This window comes from Heterodontus francisci, chromosome 23 (genome assembly GCF_036365525.1).
Source record: "Heterodontus francisci isolate sHetFra1 chromosome 23, sHetFra1.hap1, whole genome shotgun sequence".
NCBI classification, from domain to species: Eukaryota; Metazoa; Chordata; class Chondrichthyes; order Heterodontiformes; family Heterodontidae; genus Heterodontus; species Heterodontus francisci.
The window spans coordinates 47,571,195-47,588,189 of record NC_090393.1 but is presented as its reverse complement, the minus strand read 5'-3'; the positions used below and the strand labels follow the sequence as shown (position 1 = coordinate 47,588,189).

Here is a 16,995-nt window from a genome sequence, read left to right as displayed (position 1 = left end):
CTTGTTCTTGATTTTTCAACAAGGAAAATAGTTTTTCTTTATCTACCCTATTGAAACCTTTTTACATTTTAAATATCTTGATCAAATCACTCCTCAACCTTTTATCCTATGCTAATCCTAAGCTTATGCAACCTGTCCTCGTACTTTAACCCTTTAAGCCCCAGTATCATTCCAGTGTGTTTCAGGGATGTCTTTAAAATACACCTTTAGAACCACATAGAAGGAGATCACTTTGTCCATCATGCCTATGCCAGTTCTTTGGTAGAGATAGCCAATTAATCCTACTTCTGATCTTTGTTTATCGCCATGTAAAAAATGTTCCTTCAAGTATTAATCTAATTCTCTTTTAAATGTTACTACTGGATCTGCTTCAACCACTTTTTCAGGCATTCCCAATCACAACAACTTGCAGTGTAAGAAAAGAAGTTTCCTCATGTTGTCTTTGGCTTTTGCCAATCACCTTAAATCTGTGTCCTCTGGTTCTGACCCTTCAGCTACTGGAAACAGCCTCTCTTCACTACATCAAAACTATTAATGATTTTGAACGGCTCAATCAAACGGCTCTTAAACTTCTCTGCTCGAAGGGGAACAGCCCCAGATTCTCCAATCTTTCTACACAACTGAAGTCTGTCAAATGCACCCTCTCCAAGGCATTTTTAAAAAAGGACTGGATTGTGGAATCTATCCTTGGCCCCCTCCTATTTCACATTTACATGCTGCCCCTTGGTGACATCATCCAAAAGCATGGCATTAATTTTCACATGTATACTGATGACACTCAGCTGAGAGAGTTGATCCAGTGATGTTTATTATTAGAGACATTGGGCTTCAGAGATAAGTGCATAACTCAAAGTTGTTGTTTAAAATCCAACAGCTGCTTTGCAAGCTGAATCTACTCTATAATCTGATAATCATTCTAGTTTCTATCTTGTAGTGAAGCTGCCTATCAGGTAATATGTGTATTTATTGATTGCTGTGTTGTGTGACCATGTACTTAATCTTATCTAATCAGTCAGTCTAAGAGAGAAAGCAATCCAGGGATATTACAGAAGAGTTTAATCAAAGTAAAATGTGATAAGGTTCTGGAGTGATGTTAGTTTTGGAATGTCTATGACAAATTGGATCACTTTCCCACTCAATGGAGAAAGGTAACAATATGAACTAATTTTCATACAAATGGATACTTAAAATGTTTGACCTATCTTGTGTGGATAGCAGAAACAGTAGGGTAGGCCTTGGCTCCTTGTGATAGGGTATATTAGTGCTAGCTAGTTAGCCACCCATTTTATATCCCCCGATATTTTATATTTCCTATGACTTCACTAACTAGGCTCATATTCCCTTGAGTATAGAAGATGACAATGTGATCTCGACCTCACTGCCCTTGAAAACTAGCAACCCATCTCCGACCTTGCTTTCCTCTCCAAAGTCCTTGAACATGTTGCGCTTTCCAAATCCGTTCCCATCTTTCCTCGAGTTCCATGTTTGAATCCCTCCAAATAGGTTTCCACTCCTGCCACAGTGCCGAAATAGCTCTTATCAAAGTCATAAATGACATCCTATGTCACTGTGACAAAGGTCAACTTTCCCTCCTCATCCTTCTCGATCTGCAGCCTTTGACATGGTTGACCACACCATCCTCCTCCAATGCTTCTCAACTGTCATCCAGCTGAATGGGACTGCTCTCTCCTGGTTCTGTTCAATCAGAGCCAGAGAATCACTTGCAATGGCTTCTCTTGCTGCTCCCACACCATTACCTCTGGTGACCCCAAGGATCTATCCTTGGCCCCTCCTATTTCTCATCTACATGCTGCCTCTCAGTAACATTATCTGAAAGCATAGTGTTAGTTTTCACATGTACGCTGACAACACCCAGCCCTACCTCACCACCACTTCTCTCGACTCCTCCCCTGTTGCTAAATTATCAGACCTCATATCTGACATCCAGTATGAGTTAAGCAGAAATTTCCTCCAGTTAAATATTGGGAAGACTGAAGCCATTGTTTTCTGTCTCCGCTCCAAACTCCATTCCCTAGCTACTGACTCGATTCCTCTCCCTGGCAGCAGCCTAAGATTAAGCCAGTCTGTTCGCAACCTTGGTGTCACATTTGACCCCGAGATGAGCTTCTGACCTCATATTTCTGCCATCAGAAGACCGCCTATTTTCACCTCCGTAACATCGACTGATTTCGTCCCATCTCAGCTCATCTGCTGCTGAACCCCTTATTCATGCCTTTGTTACCTGTAGACTTGACTATTCCAATGCACTCCTGCCTGGTCTCCCACATTCTACTCTCCGTAAACTTGAGGTCATCCAAAACTCTGTTGCCCCTTATCTTAACTTGCACCAAGTCCCATTCCCCTATCACCCCTGCGCTCACTGACCTACATTGGTTCCCGGTCAAGCAACATCTTGATTTTAAAATTCTCATCCTTGTTTGCAAATCCCTCCATGGCCTCGACCCTCCCTATCTCTGTAATCTCCTCTAGCGCCACTACCCTCTGAGATATCTGCACTCCCCTAATTCTGGCCTCTTGTGCATCCCTGTTTTTAATCACTGCACCATTGGTGGCCATACCTTCAGTTGCATAGGCCTAAGCTCTAGAATTCCCTCCCTACACCTCACCGCTTCACTTTCCTCCTTTAAGACGCTCCTTAAAACCTACCTCTTTGATCAAACTTTTGGTCATCTGACCTAATATCTCCTTTTATGGCTCGGTGTCAGATTTTGTTTTGTGCACCTTGGGATGTTTTATTACATTAAAGGCACTATATAAATGTAAGTTGTTGTTGATCTAATGAGGTGTTTAAGATGGTGAAAGTATTTGATCGGGGAATCCACAACAAGGAGAGCATAACTTTAAAATTAGAGTTAAGCCCTTCAGAGGTGACATCATTAAGAACCTCTTCACACAAAGGGTTATGGAAATCTGGAACTTCGCCCCAAAAAGCTATTGAGATTCGGTCAAGGATATTAAGGGCTACAGAAGCAAGGTGGGTAGCTGGAGTTAAGGTACAGATCAGCCATGATCTACCTGAAATGCAGAACAGGCTTGAGGGGGCTCAATGGCCTACTTCTGTTCATATGTAAAATGGGCTGGTGACGTGCTATCACCCATTTTAAACCATTGCACAAAGTCAAAATCTACCCTGGTGACCCTGAAATTCTGCAGGGGTTCTCTAAATCTCCCAGTGTAATTCCAGGATGGGTTTGGCGGAACACCCAGAACAGAGCACAATGTCTGAAAATGTCCATTTACACCATTCAATGAAGGTGGTGGTGGGCCTTCTCTTTGAACTGCTGCAGTTCATGTGGTGATAGTGCTCCAATAATGCTATTAGGTAGGGGGTTCTTGACCCAGTGATGATGAAGGAATGGTGATATATATCCTAGTCATAATGGTGTGTGACATAGAGGGAAACTTGGAGGTGATGGTGTTCCCACAACATTGCTACTCTTGTTCTTTTTTGTGGTAGAGGTCACAGGAGAGGAAGGTGCTAGGGAAGTAATCTTGGAGAATTGTCGCATTGCATCTTGTCGATATAAGGTTGGCAGTGAAAGCAGAGAGAGCATTTGGTGAGGCTGGGGAAGGATTTGAAGGCAACAACAAATTTAATACAAGTGACACAGGGAGCTAATGCAGGTTGGTGAGGACTGGATGACAGGTGAACAGGACTCATGGAGAAGGGTATAGGTGGCTGAGTTTGTGGAGGGCAGAGGACAGGACGAGAGTGGGCAGAACATTGGAGTGGTTGAGTATATTAAAAAGAGTGGAGAAAAGAAAAGCTTGCATTTGTATAGTACCTTTCATGACCTCAGGACATCCCAATGCACTTTACAGCCAATGAAACACTTTTAAAGTGTAGTCACTGTTGTAATGTAGGAAACACGGCAGGCAATTTAGGCACAGCAAGCTCCCACAATCAACAATGTGACCAGATTATCCATTTTTGAGTGATGTTGCGGGATACATATTGGTCCAGGACACTGGGAAGAACTCCTCTGCTTTTAATAATGGCCGTGGAATCTTTTATATTCCCCTGAGAGTGCAGACTGGGCCTTGGTTTAATGTCACGACCAAAGGAAGTGCAGCAATAGTTGACAAGCTGATGTAGGGGTTCAGGTTGGCAAAGTTGCAGGGGTGGAAATAAGGGATGTGGGGCTTGAAATAAAGTGCCAAGGTTGCTACACTGTGGAAGGGACGAGACTATGATCAAGAAGTTGGTTTCTGAAGGATAAGACTAGCCCATTGCTTTCCGGCTTGCTGACACCTGCTATGTCCCGAAATGCAGTATACTCGGCTATATAATTTGTGGGTGTGGAGAACTGTGTTCACACTTTCCTCTGACATTAAAGAGGGAGAATATACTAAAGTCACATCAATAAAGCTATTCAGTCCTCAGGATGAGCTTCACTACTGTAACACTAACCCCACACATGAATTTCTTTGTGTTATCTTAAGCAACACAATGAGGTACATGGATTCCAGTTCTTTGAAGATCTCGAGAAGGTTTATTTTTATTTATTTTTATTTAGAGATACAGCACTGAAACAGGCCCTTCGGCCCACCGGGTTTGTGCCGACCAACAACCACCCATTTATACTAACCCTACAGTAATCCCATATTCCCTACCACCTACCTACACTAGGGGCAATTTACAACAGCCAATTTACCTATCACATGCAAGTCTTTGGATGTGGGAGGAAACCGGAGCACCCGGCGAAAACCCACGCAGAGACAGGGAGAACTTGCAAACTCTGCACAGGCAGTACCCAGAATCGAACCCAGGTCCCTGGAGCTGTGAGGCTGCGGTGCTAACCACTGTGCCGCCCATATTAACAGCTAAACTAGTACATATGATACAGAGCAAACTATATACAGAACCTTTGTCCAGGGTGTTATGTTGTGCAGTGACGATGGCGTCTAGTCACATGACTACTTCCTGCTACTTAGCTCATTAGCATTCTGAGTTTTTTAAGGGACATCACTCTTAAAGCGATCATACAACTACACTAACCCCGTATTACATAGAATTTTACAGCGCAGAAACAGGCATTCAGCTCAACACGTCTATGCTAGTGTTAATGCTCCACAAGAGCCTCCTCCCACCTTACTTCATCTCTGCTTATCAACACACCCTTCTATTAATTTCTCCCTCATGTACTTATGTAGCTTCCTCTTCAATGCATCTATGCTAATTGCCTCAACCGCTCCATCTGGCAGCGAGTTTCACATTCTCACGACTTCCCACAGATCTGCGCCTATAATAAGCTAGGAGACCTGACCAATTTCTTATGGAACAAAAAGACATTGGCCAGAATTTTACGCCCCCCAAAGAGCAGGTTGGTGGTGGGGGTGGGGTGTAAAATGGAGTGGGAGGCTCGGGGGCCCATCACGACCCGCTCCCACGTCCGCCGCCATTTTACATGGGGCTACGGCGAAAATCGGCCCACCCACCCCAGGCCAATCAAGGCCCTTAAGTGGCCACTTAACGGCCACTTAAGTGCCTCTGCCCGCCACCACGGGGATTTTAGCCTTGGCCGGTCGGGTGGCCCAGGCCTCAGAAAAGCCACCTGACAAAAGTAGGTGGCTTTCTGATGGCCTGGGGAGGGTGCTCTCATGATCAGGCACCCTGTGCCCGACAGAGGGCTGCCCCCGATGCCCCAACCACCCCCAACACCCCCAACACGACCCCCATCCCCCCCAACCACCCTTGCCTCACCAGGGCTCGACCAATCACCCCCGGGTTGCAGTCCCAGCTGTGGCCACCACTCCCGGTGGCGCTGCTGGGACTACGAGCTGCCGGGTCGCTGATTGGCCGGCAGCTCCATTAAGCGGGACATCCTACCTCAACGAGATGGAAGTCCCGCCTCAGACCAGTTAAGGGCCTGGGGACCGTAAAATGTGGTCTGGATCCCCAGGCCTGGCGGAGGCGGGATCGCCACCGACTTTTCAGTCCGTGGACAGCTCCCGTCTGATGAAAGTAAAATTCCGGCCAATATTAACCAAAAAAGAAATTGAAAGACGGGAATTTCCTCAGGAATTCTCCTGATGTCACTGTAAATTCGGCAGAAGATTCAGAAACCCCAGGCACATGTTTATCCAGGGTTTCCATTGAACTTCAACAAATTGGGATAAGCTCCAAGGAAATATCCGGTGTTTAATTTTTTCTTATGCTGTTTACCCTGTAATCTCCCAGTTCCCTTCTCTTTTAAATTTACGTTTAATTTTTTTTTTTTAATTCCCATTAAAAAAAATTGACACTATTTTCCACTTAAATAATTTGAAACCTCTTATTGTTTTTTTCTTCCCTCTAGTGTTCACAGTTCATTTTGAAGGTGAGAGCAAGTTAGGACAACCTGGGTTTTGTCAGCTGAAAATCAGCATTAAGGGTGCGTGTTTAAGTCAATTGAAATATTGATCTGGTTGCATCTTACATTCAACCAGCTTGACCTCTGGCACACCATGTTACATCAAGTTAGGAAGTTGGCTATGGTACAAGTAGAGCCATTGGAGGCCCTCGGATCCTGCAGATATCTGGATATATAAACTCACGCATGACTTTCAAAATGTTAAAAAAATACAATCATGTTGTAAAAGAAAGCACTTCACTTACATAGCAGCGTTTCATTTCCTCTGGTGCATACTAGTTAATATATAGAGAAAATACTACTGTTTTAAAACAATTGTTTAAAGAATATAATGCCTTTCACCATCTCGGGACTTCCGACAACGCTTTATAGCCAATTAACTACTTCTGAAATGTCGGAACTGCTGCATTGATAATAAATGTAGCAGCCAATTTGCTATCCCACAAACAGCAATTTGATAATAATCAAATAATCTGTTTTAGTGATGTTGGTTGAGGTTATATTGGCCAGGACACTGAGGAGAACAGCCCTGCTCTTCCTCAAATTGTTCCAAGGATATTTTTAAATATTATTCTGAGCAGATGAGCCTTGGTTTAACGTCTCACCTGAAAGATACACCTTCCACAGGGCAGTATTCCCTCAGTACTGCACTGAAGTGCTGGCCAAGATTTTGTATCCAAGTCTCTGCAGCAGGAATCAAACTTACAAACCTTTGACTCTGAGGTGAGTGTGCTACCCACTGAGGCATAGCTAACAGCTGTTAAACTAACAGAAGATGCTCGTCACTCTCTCCAAATAACTGTTAAGTCAAGCTTCTGGTTATTAAATCTCACTCATCTCTTTAAGTCAGCACACACCAGTTGAAACGTACCATACTTTTTTTTTTGGATAGGACACACTTCTTTTAATTAAAACTAAGAAAAAACATTGAGTATGATTATTGAGCCCTTTGGCAGCTAATTGTACCCATGAGGCTGAAGTAATTGGATTTTCCCCTGTCAGATCTTTATCAATCAGTGTAAAAAGTCAAGATATTATTTGAAATATACCCAACCTTTGAAAAATCACACAGGATAGGACACATGTCTTAATTTTATGGTGACATTTTAACCTAAGTAGAAAACTAGGCAAACGTCTGCATCTAATGGAATATAAATTACTTGAGCCAAATACTGCTTTATAATATAATAATGATGATATAATTCTTCTGGTTGTCAAGTGAAGTAAAGCCATTGCATGCCACTATTCAAAGTCATCCCTTCAAAGCTGCTCATACTCAAAAGAACATTGGAATTTTTAAGCACTGTATAAAGGCCAATAGACCCAAAAAAGGCTAAGAGGCCTTTTTGATAGATCAACCCCACCCACACACCTTCTCACTATATCTTCTCACTTCAGAATCATCTAATTGCCTCTTGTACTTAGTTACACTGTCTACTTCCCTAGTAATGGATATATTTCCTAATTGGTGAAACTCAGATATGAATATCTAACATGTTTGAACCACATACTGCTGAGCTCTATTTTGAGGCAAGCTATTTGGCATATGGATTTGCACTTTGTCAGTTAGGAAATATACTCCATATTCCACAAATCTGCCACCTTTAGGGTGAAAAAGGTTCCAATTTGACGAGCTACTCTGAACTTCCTAATTTTTACTAATCTACCGTCAAGCCAGAGGATCAACCCTGGTTCAATGAAGGGTGCAGGAGGGCATGCCAGGAGCAGCACCAGGCATAACCTAAAAATCAGGTGTCAACCCGGTGAAGCGACAACACTGGACTACTTGCGTGCCAAACTGTAGAAGCAGCATGTGATAGACAGAGCTAAGCGATCCCACAACCAACGGATCTGATCCAGCTCTGCAGTCCTGGCACATCCAGTCATGAATGGTGGTGGACCATTAAACAACTAACAGAAGGAGGAGGCTCCACAAATATCCCCATCCTCAATGATGGAGGAGCCCGGCAAATCAGTGCAAAAGACAAGGCTGAAGCATTTGCATCCATCTTCAACCAGAAGTACCGAGTGGGTGATCCATTTCGGCCTCCTCCTGAGGTCCCCAGCATCACAGATGCCAGACTTCAGCCAATTCGATTCACTCCACGTGATATCAAGAAATGGCTGAAGGCACTGGATACTGCAAAGACTATGGGTCCTGACAACATTCCGGCAGTAGTACTGAAGCCATGTGCACGAGAACTGGCCGCACCCGAGCCAAGCTGTTCCAGTACAGTTACAACACTGGCATCTACCCGGCAATGTGGAAAATTCTCCAGGTATGTCTTGTACACAAAAAGCAGGACAAATCCAACCCGGCCAATAACTGCCCCACAGTCTACTCTCAATCATCAGCAAAGTGATGGAAGGTGTCATTGACAGTGCTATCAAGGGACACTTACTGAGCAATAACCTGCTCAGTGACACTCAGTTTGAGATCCTCCAGGGCCACTCAGCTCCTGACCTCATTGCAGCCTTGGTCTACACTAAGGGAAAAGGGGGAAATCAACAACTTACAATTAAGGCAAAATGGAAAATGGCTTTCAGACAATGATCGCTAATGATTTGCCACAAAAGAACTTTTAGTTAATCAATAAATTGATGGAAGGGGTCGCCAACAGTGCTATCAAGTGGCACTTGCTCAGCAATAACCTGCTCACTGACGCTCAGTTTGGGTTCTGCCAGGGCCACTCAGCTCCTGACCTCATTACAGCCTTGGTCCAAACTGGACAAAAGAGCTGAACTCCAGAGGTGAGCTGAGAGTGACTGCCCTTGACATCAAGGCAGCATTTGACCAAGTGTGGCATCATGGAGCCCTAGCAAAACTGAAGTCAATGGGAATCAGGGGGAAAACTCTCCACTGGTTGGAGTGGTACCTAGCATAAATGAAGATGGTTGTGGTTGTTCGAGGTCAATCAGCTCAGTCCAGGACATCACTGCAGGAGTTCCTCAGGGTAGTGTCCTAGGCACAACCATCTTCAGCTACTTCATCAATGACCTTCCCTCCATCATAAGGTCAGATATGGGGATGTTCGCTGATGGTTGTATGGTGTTTGCGACTCCTCAGATACTGAAGCAGTCCATGTCCACATGCAGCAAGACTTGGACAGCATCCAGGTCTGGGCTGATAAGTGGCACAAGTGCCAGGCAATGACCATCTCCAACAAGAGAGAATCTAACCATCTCCCCTTGACATTCAATGGCATTGCCATTGCTGAATCCTCCACTATCAACATCCTGGGGCTTACTATTGACCAGAAACTGAACTGGACCACGCATATAAATACCGTGGCTACATGAGCAGGTCAAAGGCTGAATTCTGTGATGCGTAAATCACCTCCTGGCTCCCCAAAGCCTGCCCACCATCCACAAGGCACAAGTCAGGAGTGTGATGGAATACTCACCACTTGCCTGGATGAGTGTAGCTCCAACAACACTCAAGAACCTCGATACCGTCCAGGACAAAGCAGCCTGCTTGATCGGCACCTCATCCACCACTTCCAACATTCACTCCCTCCACCACCGATGCACAGTGGCAGCAGTGTGAACCATCTACAAGATGCACTGCAGCAACGCACCAAGGCTCCTTCGACAGCACCTTCCAAGCCGCAACCTCTACCATCTAGAAGGACAAGGGCAGCAGATGCATGGGGACACCACCACATGCAAGTTCCCCTCAACGCCACACACCATCCTGACTTGGAACTATATCACCGTTCCTTCACTGTCATTGGGTCAAAATCCTGGAACTCCCTTCCTAACAGCACTGTGTGTGTACCTACCCAACGTGGACTGCAGCAGTTCCAGAAGACTGCTCACCACAACTTTGTCAGGGGCAATTAGGGATGGGCAATAAATGCTGGCCTATCCAACGACGCCCAAATCCCGTGAAAGAATGAATAAAAAAACTCCTAACTACTCCCTTTGTTCTTTTAGTGATTATTTTACATTTATGCCCTCTAGTTACACTGACTAATAGAAACAATTTTTGCACCTTATCAAAACTGCTAATAAATTTTAAATTCCGCTATCAGATCTTCTGTTAACCATTGTTCTTATGAATAGAGTTTCACTTTATGAACATATATTCAAGTCAGAGATTAATAGATTTTTATATACTAAGGGAGTCAAGGGATAAGGAGGGTAGTGCGGGAAGGTGTAGCTGAGGTAGAAGATTAGCATGACATTAGGAACAGGAGTAGACATTCAGCCTCTTGAGCCTGCTCTATCATTTAATTCGATCATGCACCTTAACTCCATTTACCTGCCTTTGCTCCATATCCCATGCCGTTACCTAACACTAAATTATCTATTTCAGTCTTGGAAGCTATAATTGTCCCAGCATTCTCTGCCTTTTGGGGGTGAGAGTTCCAAATTTCCAGTACCTATATGTGAAAAAGTGCTTCCTGATTTCATTCCTGAATGGCCTGGCTTTAATTTTAAGATTATGCCCCCTTGTTCTTGACTTGCCACCAGAGGAAATAGTTTCTCTCTATCCACCCTATTAAATCCTTTTAACATCTTAAACGTCTCAATCAGATCAGCCCTCAATCTTTTATACTCAAGGGAATACAAGCCAAGTTTCCCTAGTCACGCTTCAGAGTGAATGTTCTTATTCCCGGTATCATCTTCATGAATCTCTTCTATTCGCTCTCCATTCTCTTGCAACACCTCTTAACTCTGGGGTCAGTGGAACTTTACCAGTGTGTCTGTTACAGCATAGCGATGCTGGTTATGTGTCATTTCCCACTTCTTTCACACTGATGTGCTGCAGAAATGCCATGCTGTTGCTAATTGGGGATTAAACTAACTGCACAAATTAGAAATGTTTGGAATTTGAATTAAAGTGCACTTTCCATCTGTCTCTGTCTTACGGAGTGTGGGGTGGGCCCAATTGTGTGTCATTTACTTCCTGTGCTGTTCGAACAAAGATCATTCTGGGGACTACTGTCAGGAATAAATTACCATAAAGAGTGGAGTTTTGTAAATGTTTCTGTGGTTTGCTCACTTACATGTTCATAATCAAAGCTTAATATATCTGTGCATCCCTAATGTCTCAGTGAGTAAATGCACTATAGTGTGCAGAAGTAGCCTGCACAGATAAGTAGGCACAGCTCTGGTGCCTGGTCTGTGTTGAGTTAGCTGAGCTTATCTAGAGCAGCATTTGAGAATCTGTGGGTTAAAGAGGAGAAACCCAGCCCGGGGTCCCTTTTCCTCATCACTATGAAGTGACCACTGCCGAACACCATTGCATGTAAGGACACAGAGAGGGAATAGGATTGGGCTCTAATGATTTGTTAGCCTGTCTCAAACATGACAGAAAGAAAGGACTTGCATTTATATAGAATCTTCCATCACCTTGGGTTGTCCCGAAGCACTTTACAGCCAACAAAATGCTCTTGAAGTCACTGTTGTAGGAAACATGGCAGCTGATTTGCACACAGCAAGAGCCCACAAATAGCAAAGTTATAATGACCAGCTAATCTGTTTTAGTGATGTTGGTTGATGGATAATATTGGTCAGGACCCTGTGGAGAACTCACCTGCTCTTCTTCAACATAGTATCATGGGATATTTTACGTTCATCTGAGAGAGCAGACAGGACCTGGGTTTAATGTCGGCATCTCCGACAAGTCAGCACACCCTCAGTATTGTACTGGGGCGCTAGCCTAGATTCTGTACTCAAGTCTCTGGAATGGGACTTGAACCCACAACCTTCTGACTCAGAAGTGAGGATACTCAAAGGCTGTAAGTGCTTCTGGAAGTGCGGTGTAGCATGAAACATTGCCTTCAGGAAAGTCAGGCTGGTTGGGGGCATGAAATGGGGACAAGGAAAGAAATTAAGAATAGGAAACGTTAAAATACGTCTCTCTCCTCATCCCAACTGAATCGGTGCGTCAGCCAATAGTCTGTAATCAGATTCACCAGAATGGAAATGACCGCAGTGATTATCTTTATAAGGAGGAGTATACCCACCTTGGAATTCGGAGAGTGTAGGTCAAACGAAGGGGTACTCAGTTTTAACCAAGTTTGGACGTTGGGAACAGGACGACGCCATTCAGCCTCTTGAACCTACTCTGCCAACTAGATCATGGCTGCAACTCCCTTTTCCTTCCTTTGCTGTATGAGCCCATGACACCATCATCTCACACAAATCTGTCCACCTCAGTCTCAAATGAAGGGATACTAAGTTTAATCAGTGAAGTTGAATGGCCAACTCCTGTTGCTGTGTCTCGAAAGTGCTGCAATTAGTGCTGATTTAATGCGTTCTGTCTTTCCTCAGTGCCGGGCTACCTGGGCTGTTTTAAAGACAATGGCGACCCACCACCTTTATCGGGCAGCAGCGAAACCTCCAACAAGCTGACCATCCAGACCTGCATTAAGTTTTGCAGGAGTAAGAGATTCAAGGTAAAGGGCAGCTCATGAAATTAATTTCAATGGACCACTGAAGTGAAAATGTAAGCAAATAAATTTAAGCTGGAATGAAAAGAACTGGTTAAACATGCGACTGTGCGGTAGAGTGACACTGAATTCTGAGACTCAAACCAGTGCGAAGATCGCTGGGATTCTAGACCACTCTGGTGTAACAAATTTATACCATGTATGACCTGAGAATTGCGGGGATGGTGGGGGCGGGGGGGGGGGTGGTGCGGGGTGTTGGGCCAAGATGTTTATTTTCTTCTCCCCTCCTTGTATGTTTTTGTGAAAATGGAAACTTGTTTTATAAGCACATTTTGAACAAATGGTTTAAATGGGGCCTTTTGCTAGGTGGCACTGCGGTGGACTCTAATCCATTAAAACCATCTATTACACTTAGCCTCACTTGGGAAAGATGATCATCCAAAAGCAATGGTTCTCCATCTGTGGGGTCGCGACCTTCCATGACGGGGCTTGCTATTGGTCAATTTTCCACAAAGCTGAGGCTGGGCTCTGGCTCCTACCCGACACAAGTCATTTGTCCAAGGAATGAATACTCTGCTGCATGCTTGAGCCGAAGTTCCTGGTCTTCGGATGAGAGTTTGCCAGGTCAGGAATTCTAGCCCACAACATGCGGCAAAGAGTCCGTTCCCAGAGCAAAATGACGGCAGCGAGGAGCATGTTGGGGAGCGAAAGTCACCTCAGGGGAGAGGAAGGTGGTGATCTATTTGTGTTTAGTTAGTCACCAATAGATTCTGGTTATTAGTCTCAATGTAACAAGGTTATGAACCACTGCCTTAAAGTAACGCGTTAAAATAATATGTCAGTCTGTCAAACCAGGGGCACATGGGCCATTTCATTTTCCAATCCTCTCTGGCTACAGGTATGGTGCTGGAGGACTGGAAGACTGCTAACATTGTACCATTGTTTAAAAAGGGATAAAGGGATAGAGCGAGTAATTACAGGCCAGTCTGCCTATCCTCAGTTCAGGGAAAATTATTGTAAAAAAATTCTAAGAGACAGGATAAATCGTCATTTAGAAAAGCAAGAGCAGTCAGCATGGATTTGTTAAGGGTCATGTCTGACCAATGATTGAATTTTTCGAGGAGGTAAAAGAGGGTTGATGAGGGTAGCACATTTGATGCAGTCTACATGAATTCAAGCTTTTGACAAAGTACCACATGGCAGACTGATCAGAATGTAAAACCCCATAGGATTCAAGGATAAGTTGGATCCAAAATTAGCTCAGTGGCAGAAAGCAAAGGGGAATGGTCAACTGGTCTTTTTGTGTTTGGAAGGCTGTTCCCAGTGGGGTTCTGCAGGGCTCAATACTGGGTCCCTTGCTTTTCATGGTATATATCAATGATTTAGACTGACATGTAGGGGGCATGATTAAGAAGTTTGCAAATGATAAAAAAATTGGCTGTATGTTTGATAGTGAGGAAGAAAGCTGTAGACTGCAGGAAGATATCAATGGACTGGTCAGGTGGGCAGAAAAGTGGCAAAATGGAATTCAATCTGGGGAAGTGTGAGGTAATGCATTTGGGGAGGGCAAACAAGGCAAGGGAACAGATAGTAAATGGTGGGATACTGACAAGTGTAGAGGAATAGTGGGACCTCGGAGTGCCTGTCCACAGATCACTGAAGGTAGCAGGATAGGCAGACAGGGTGGTCAAGAAGGCATATGGATACTTTCCTTTATTGGCCAAGGCATAGAGTGTAAGAGCTGGGAGATTATGTTGGAATTGTATAGAACTCTAGTTAGGCCACAGCGAGTGTACTGTTTACAGTTCTGGTCACCGTGTTACAGGGAGGATGTGATGGTACTAGAGAAGGAACACAGGAGATTTACAAGGATGTTGCCAGAACTGGAGAATTTTAGGTATGAGGAAAGATTGGATGGGTTGGGGTTGTTTTCTTTGGAATAGAAAAGGTTGAGAGGAGATTTAATTGAGGTATATAAAATTATGAGTGGCCTAAATATAGTGGATAGGAAGGACCTATTTCCCTTAGCAGAGAGGTCAATAGCCAGTGGGCATAGTTTAAAGTAATTGATGGAAGGATTAGAGGAGAAATGTTTTCACCCAGTGAGTGGAGGATGTGTGGAACTCACTGCCTAAAATGGTGGTAGAGGCAGAAACCCCACCCTCATTGCATTTAAAAAATACTTGAATATGCATTCGAAGTGCCGTAACTTATGGGGCAATGGACCAAGAACTGGAAAGTGGGATTAGGCTACAAAGTTCTTTCTCGACCAGCACATATACAGTGGGCTAAATGGCCTCCTTCTGGGTCGTAAATTTTCTATGTTTCTGCATTGAGGATGCAGGTGACACCTGTTATTGAAGTGTTTTAAAGAGGCATTTGATTTCTCAGTAGCAAATATTTGGACTGCTTTCATCCCTGGAAAAGCCAGGAGTCGTGCGCCCTTGAAAGCTCAGCTAGGGGCATTGCCAAATTGCACACTACAGGCATCTTTTTGCAGGAGCAGCTGTAATATCTGGAGTAACACAAGCACTTGTGGAAAAAAAATCCCTTAATTCTAGCAAGTTTACTTTCACCAGTTTATATCACCAAGCAACATTCTATTACTCCCCTGCCAGTCACACTTGCCTCCACTGTACCAAACTGATTTTACTGTCACTGCCCTTCAATAGAGAATGGGGAGAAGAGGGAATTGAGAAGATGAAGGGATAAAAACAAAGAAAGATTTGGACAGTAAGTGGATTTTAAAGTAAAAACATGTTGGGAAAGAAGAGTTGCATAATATTTGGCTATCTCACTGCCATGCTTGAAACATCCTCTCTATATTTATATAAAATGAATACAGCTGTTCTGTTTTATATCTGTATTGTTACATTATTAATTTATTGTTGAAGCTTGCTGGCATGGAGTCTGGGTATGCATGTTTCTGTGGGAATGATGCTGATTACTGGAAACATGGAGAGGCGAACAGCACGGAATGCAACCATGTGTGCTTTGGCGATCACACCCAGCCCTGTGGAGGAGATGGCAGGATAAATATCTTTGACGGTGAGTATTGTGGAATAGGAGTCATTTCCTGTCATAGGAAAATGCATCTCTAGGGAGCCTGGGCCAAAGATTCAAGGCTACAATTCTGGTCACTTGCATGCCCTCAATTTCCATTACTCCACCATTGGCGGCCATACATTCAGCTGCCTAGGCCCTAAGTTGTGGAATTCCCTCCCTAACCCTTTCTGCTTCTCATAAGATCATAAGAAATAGGAGCAGGAGTAGACCATTCGGCCCCTCAAGCCTGCTCCGGCATTCAATAAGATCATGGCTGATCTGATTGTGACCTCCACTTTCCTGTCTGCTCCCCCATAACCCTTGACTCTCTTGCAGATCAAAAATCTGTCGATTTCAGCCTTGAATACATTCAATGACCCAACCTCCACTGCTCTATGGGGAAGAGAATTTCACAGATTAACAACCCTCTGAGAGAAGAAATTCCTTCTCATATTAGTCTTAAATGGGAGACCCTTTATTTTTAAACTATGCCCCCAGTTCTAGACTCTCCCACGAGAGTGACTCTCAGCATCAACCCTCTCAACCCCCTCAGAATCTTATATGTTTCAAAAGATTACCTCTCATTCTTCTAAACTCCAATGAGTATAGGCCCAACCTGCTCAACCTTTCCTTATAAGCCAACCCCTCATCCCCGGAATCAGCCGAGTAAACCTTGTCTGAACTGCTTCCAATGCAATTATATCCTTCCTTAAATAAGGAAACCAAAACTGTACACAGTACTCCAGATGCGGTCTCACCAATGTCCTCTACAACTGCAGCAACACTTCCTACTTTTATACTCAATTCCACTTGCAATAAAGGCCAACATTCTATTTGCCTTCTCAATTACTTTCTGTACCTGCTGCTAGCTTTTTGTGATTCATGTACCAGGACCCACGCCCCTCAGATTCCTCTGTGCCACAGATTTCTGTAGTCTCTCTCCATTTAAATAATATTTTGCTTTTCTATTCTTCTGCCAAAGTGGACACACTCACATTTTCCCACATTGTAATCCATCTGCCAAATTTTTGCCCATTTACTTAGCCTATCCAAATCCCTTTGCGTCATAGGAACATAGGAAATAGGAGCTGGAGTAGGTCATTCGGGCTCTCGAGCCTGCTCCGCCATTCAACTAGATCATGGCTGATCTTCTACCTCAAGCCCATTTTCCCGCA

At 44.0% G+C, this 16,995-nt stretch overlaps 1 protein-coding gene across 2 annotated transcripts in view; it reads left to right on the top strand.

Moving 5' to 3' along the window:
• kremen1 (kringle containing transmembrane protein 1) overlaps positions 1-16,995 on the top strand; it is a 266,840-nt gene that overhangs the window by 162,850 nt on the left and 86,995 nt on the right. For both annotated transcript variants that reach the window (XM_068055195.1, XM_068055196.1), the window contains 2 exons: positions 12,657-12,781; positions 15,670-15,823. In XM_068055195.1, coding sequence (XP_067911296.1) covers positions 12,657-12,781; positions 15,670-15,823 — 279 coding nt within the window. The remainder of the gene's footprint in view (positions 1-12,656; positions 12,782-15,669; positions 15,824-16,995) is intronic.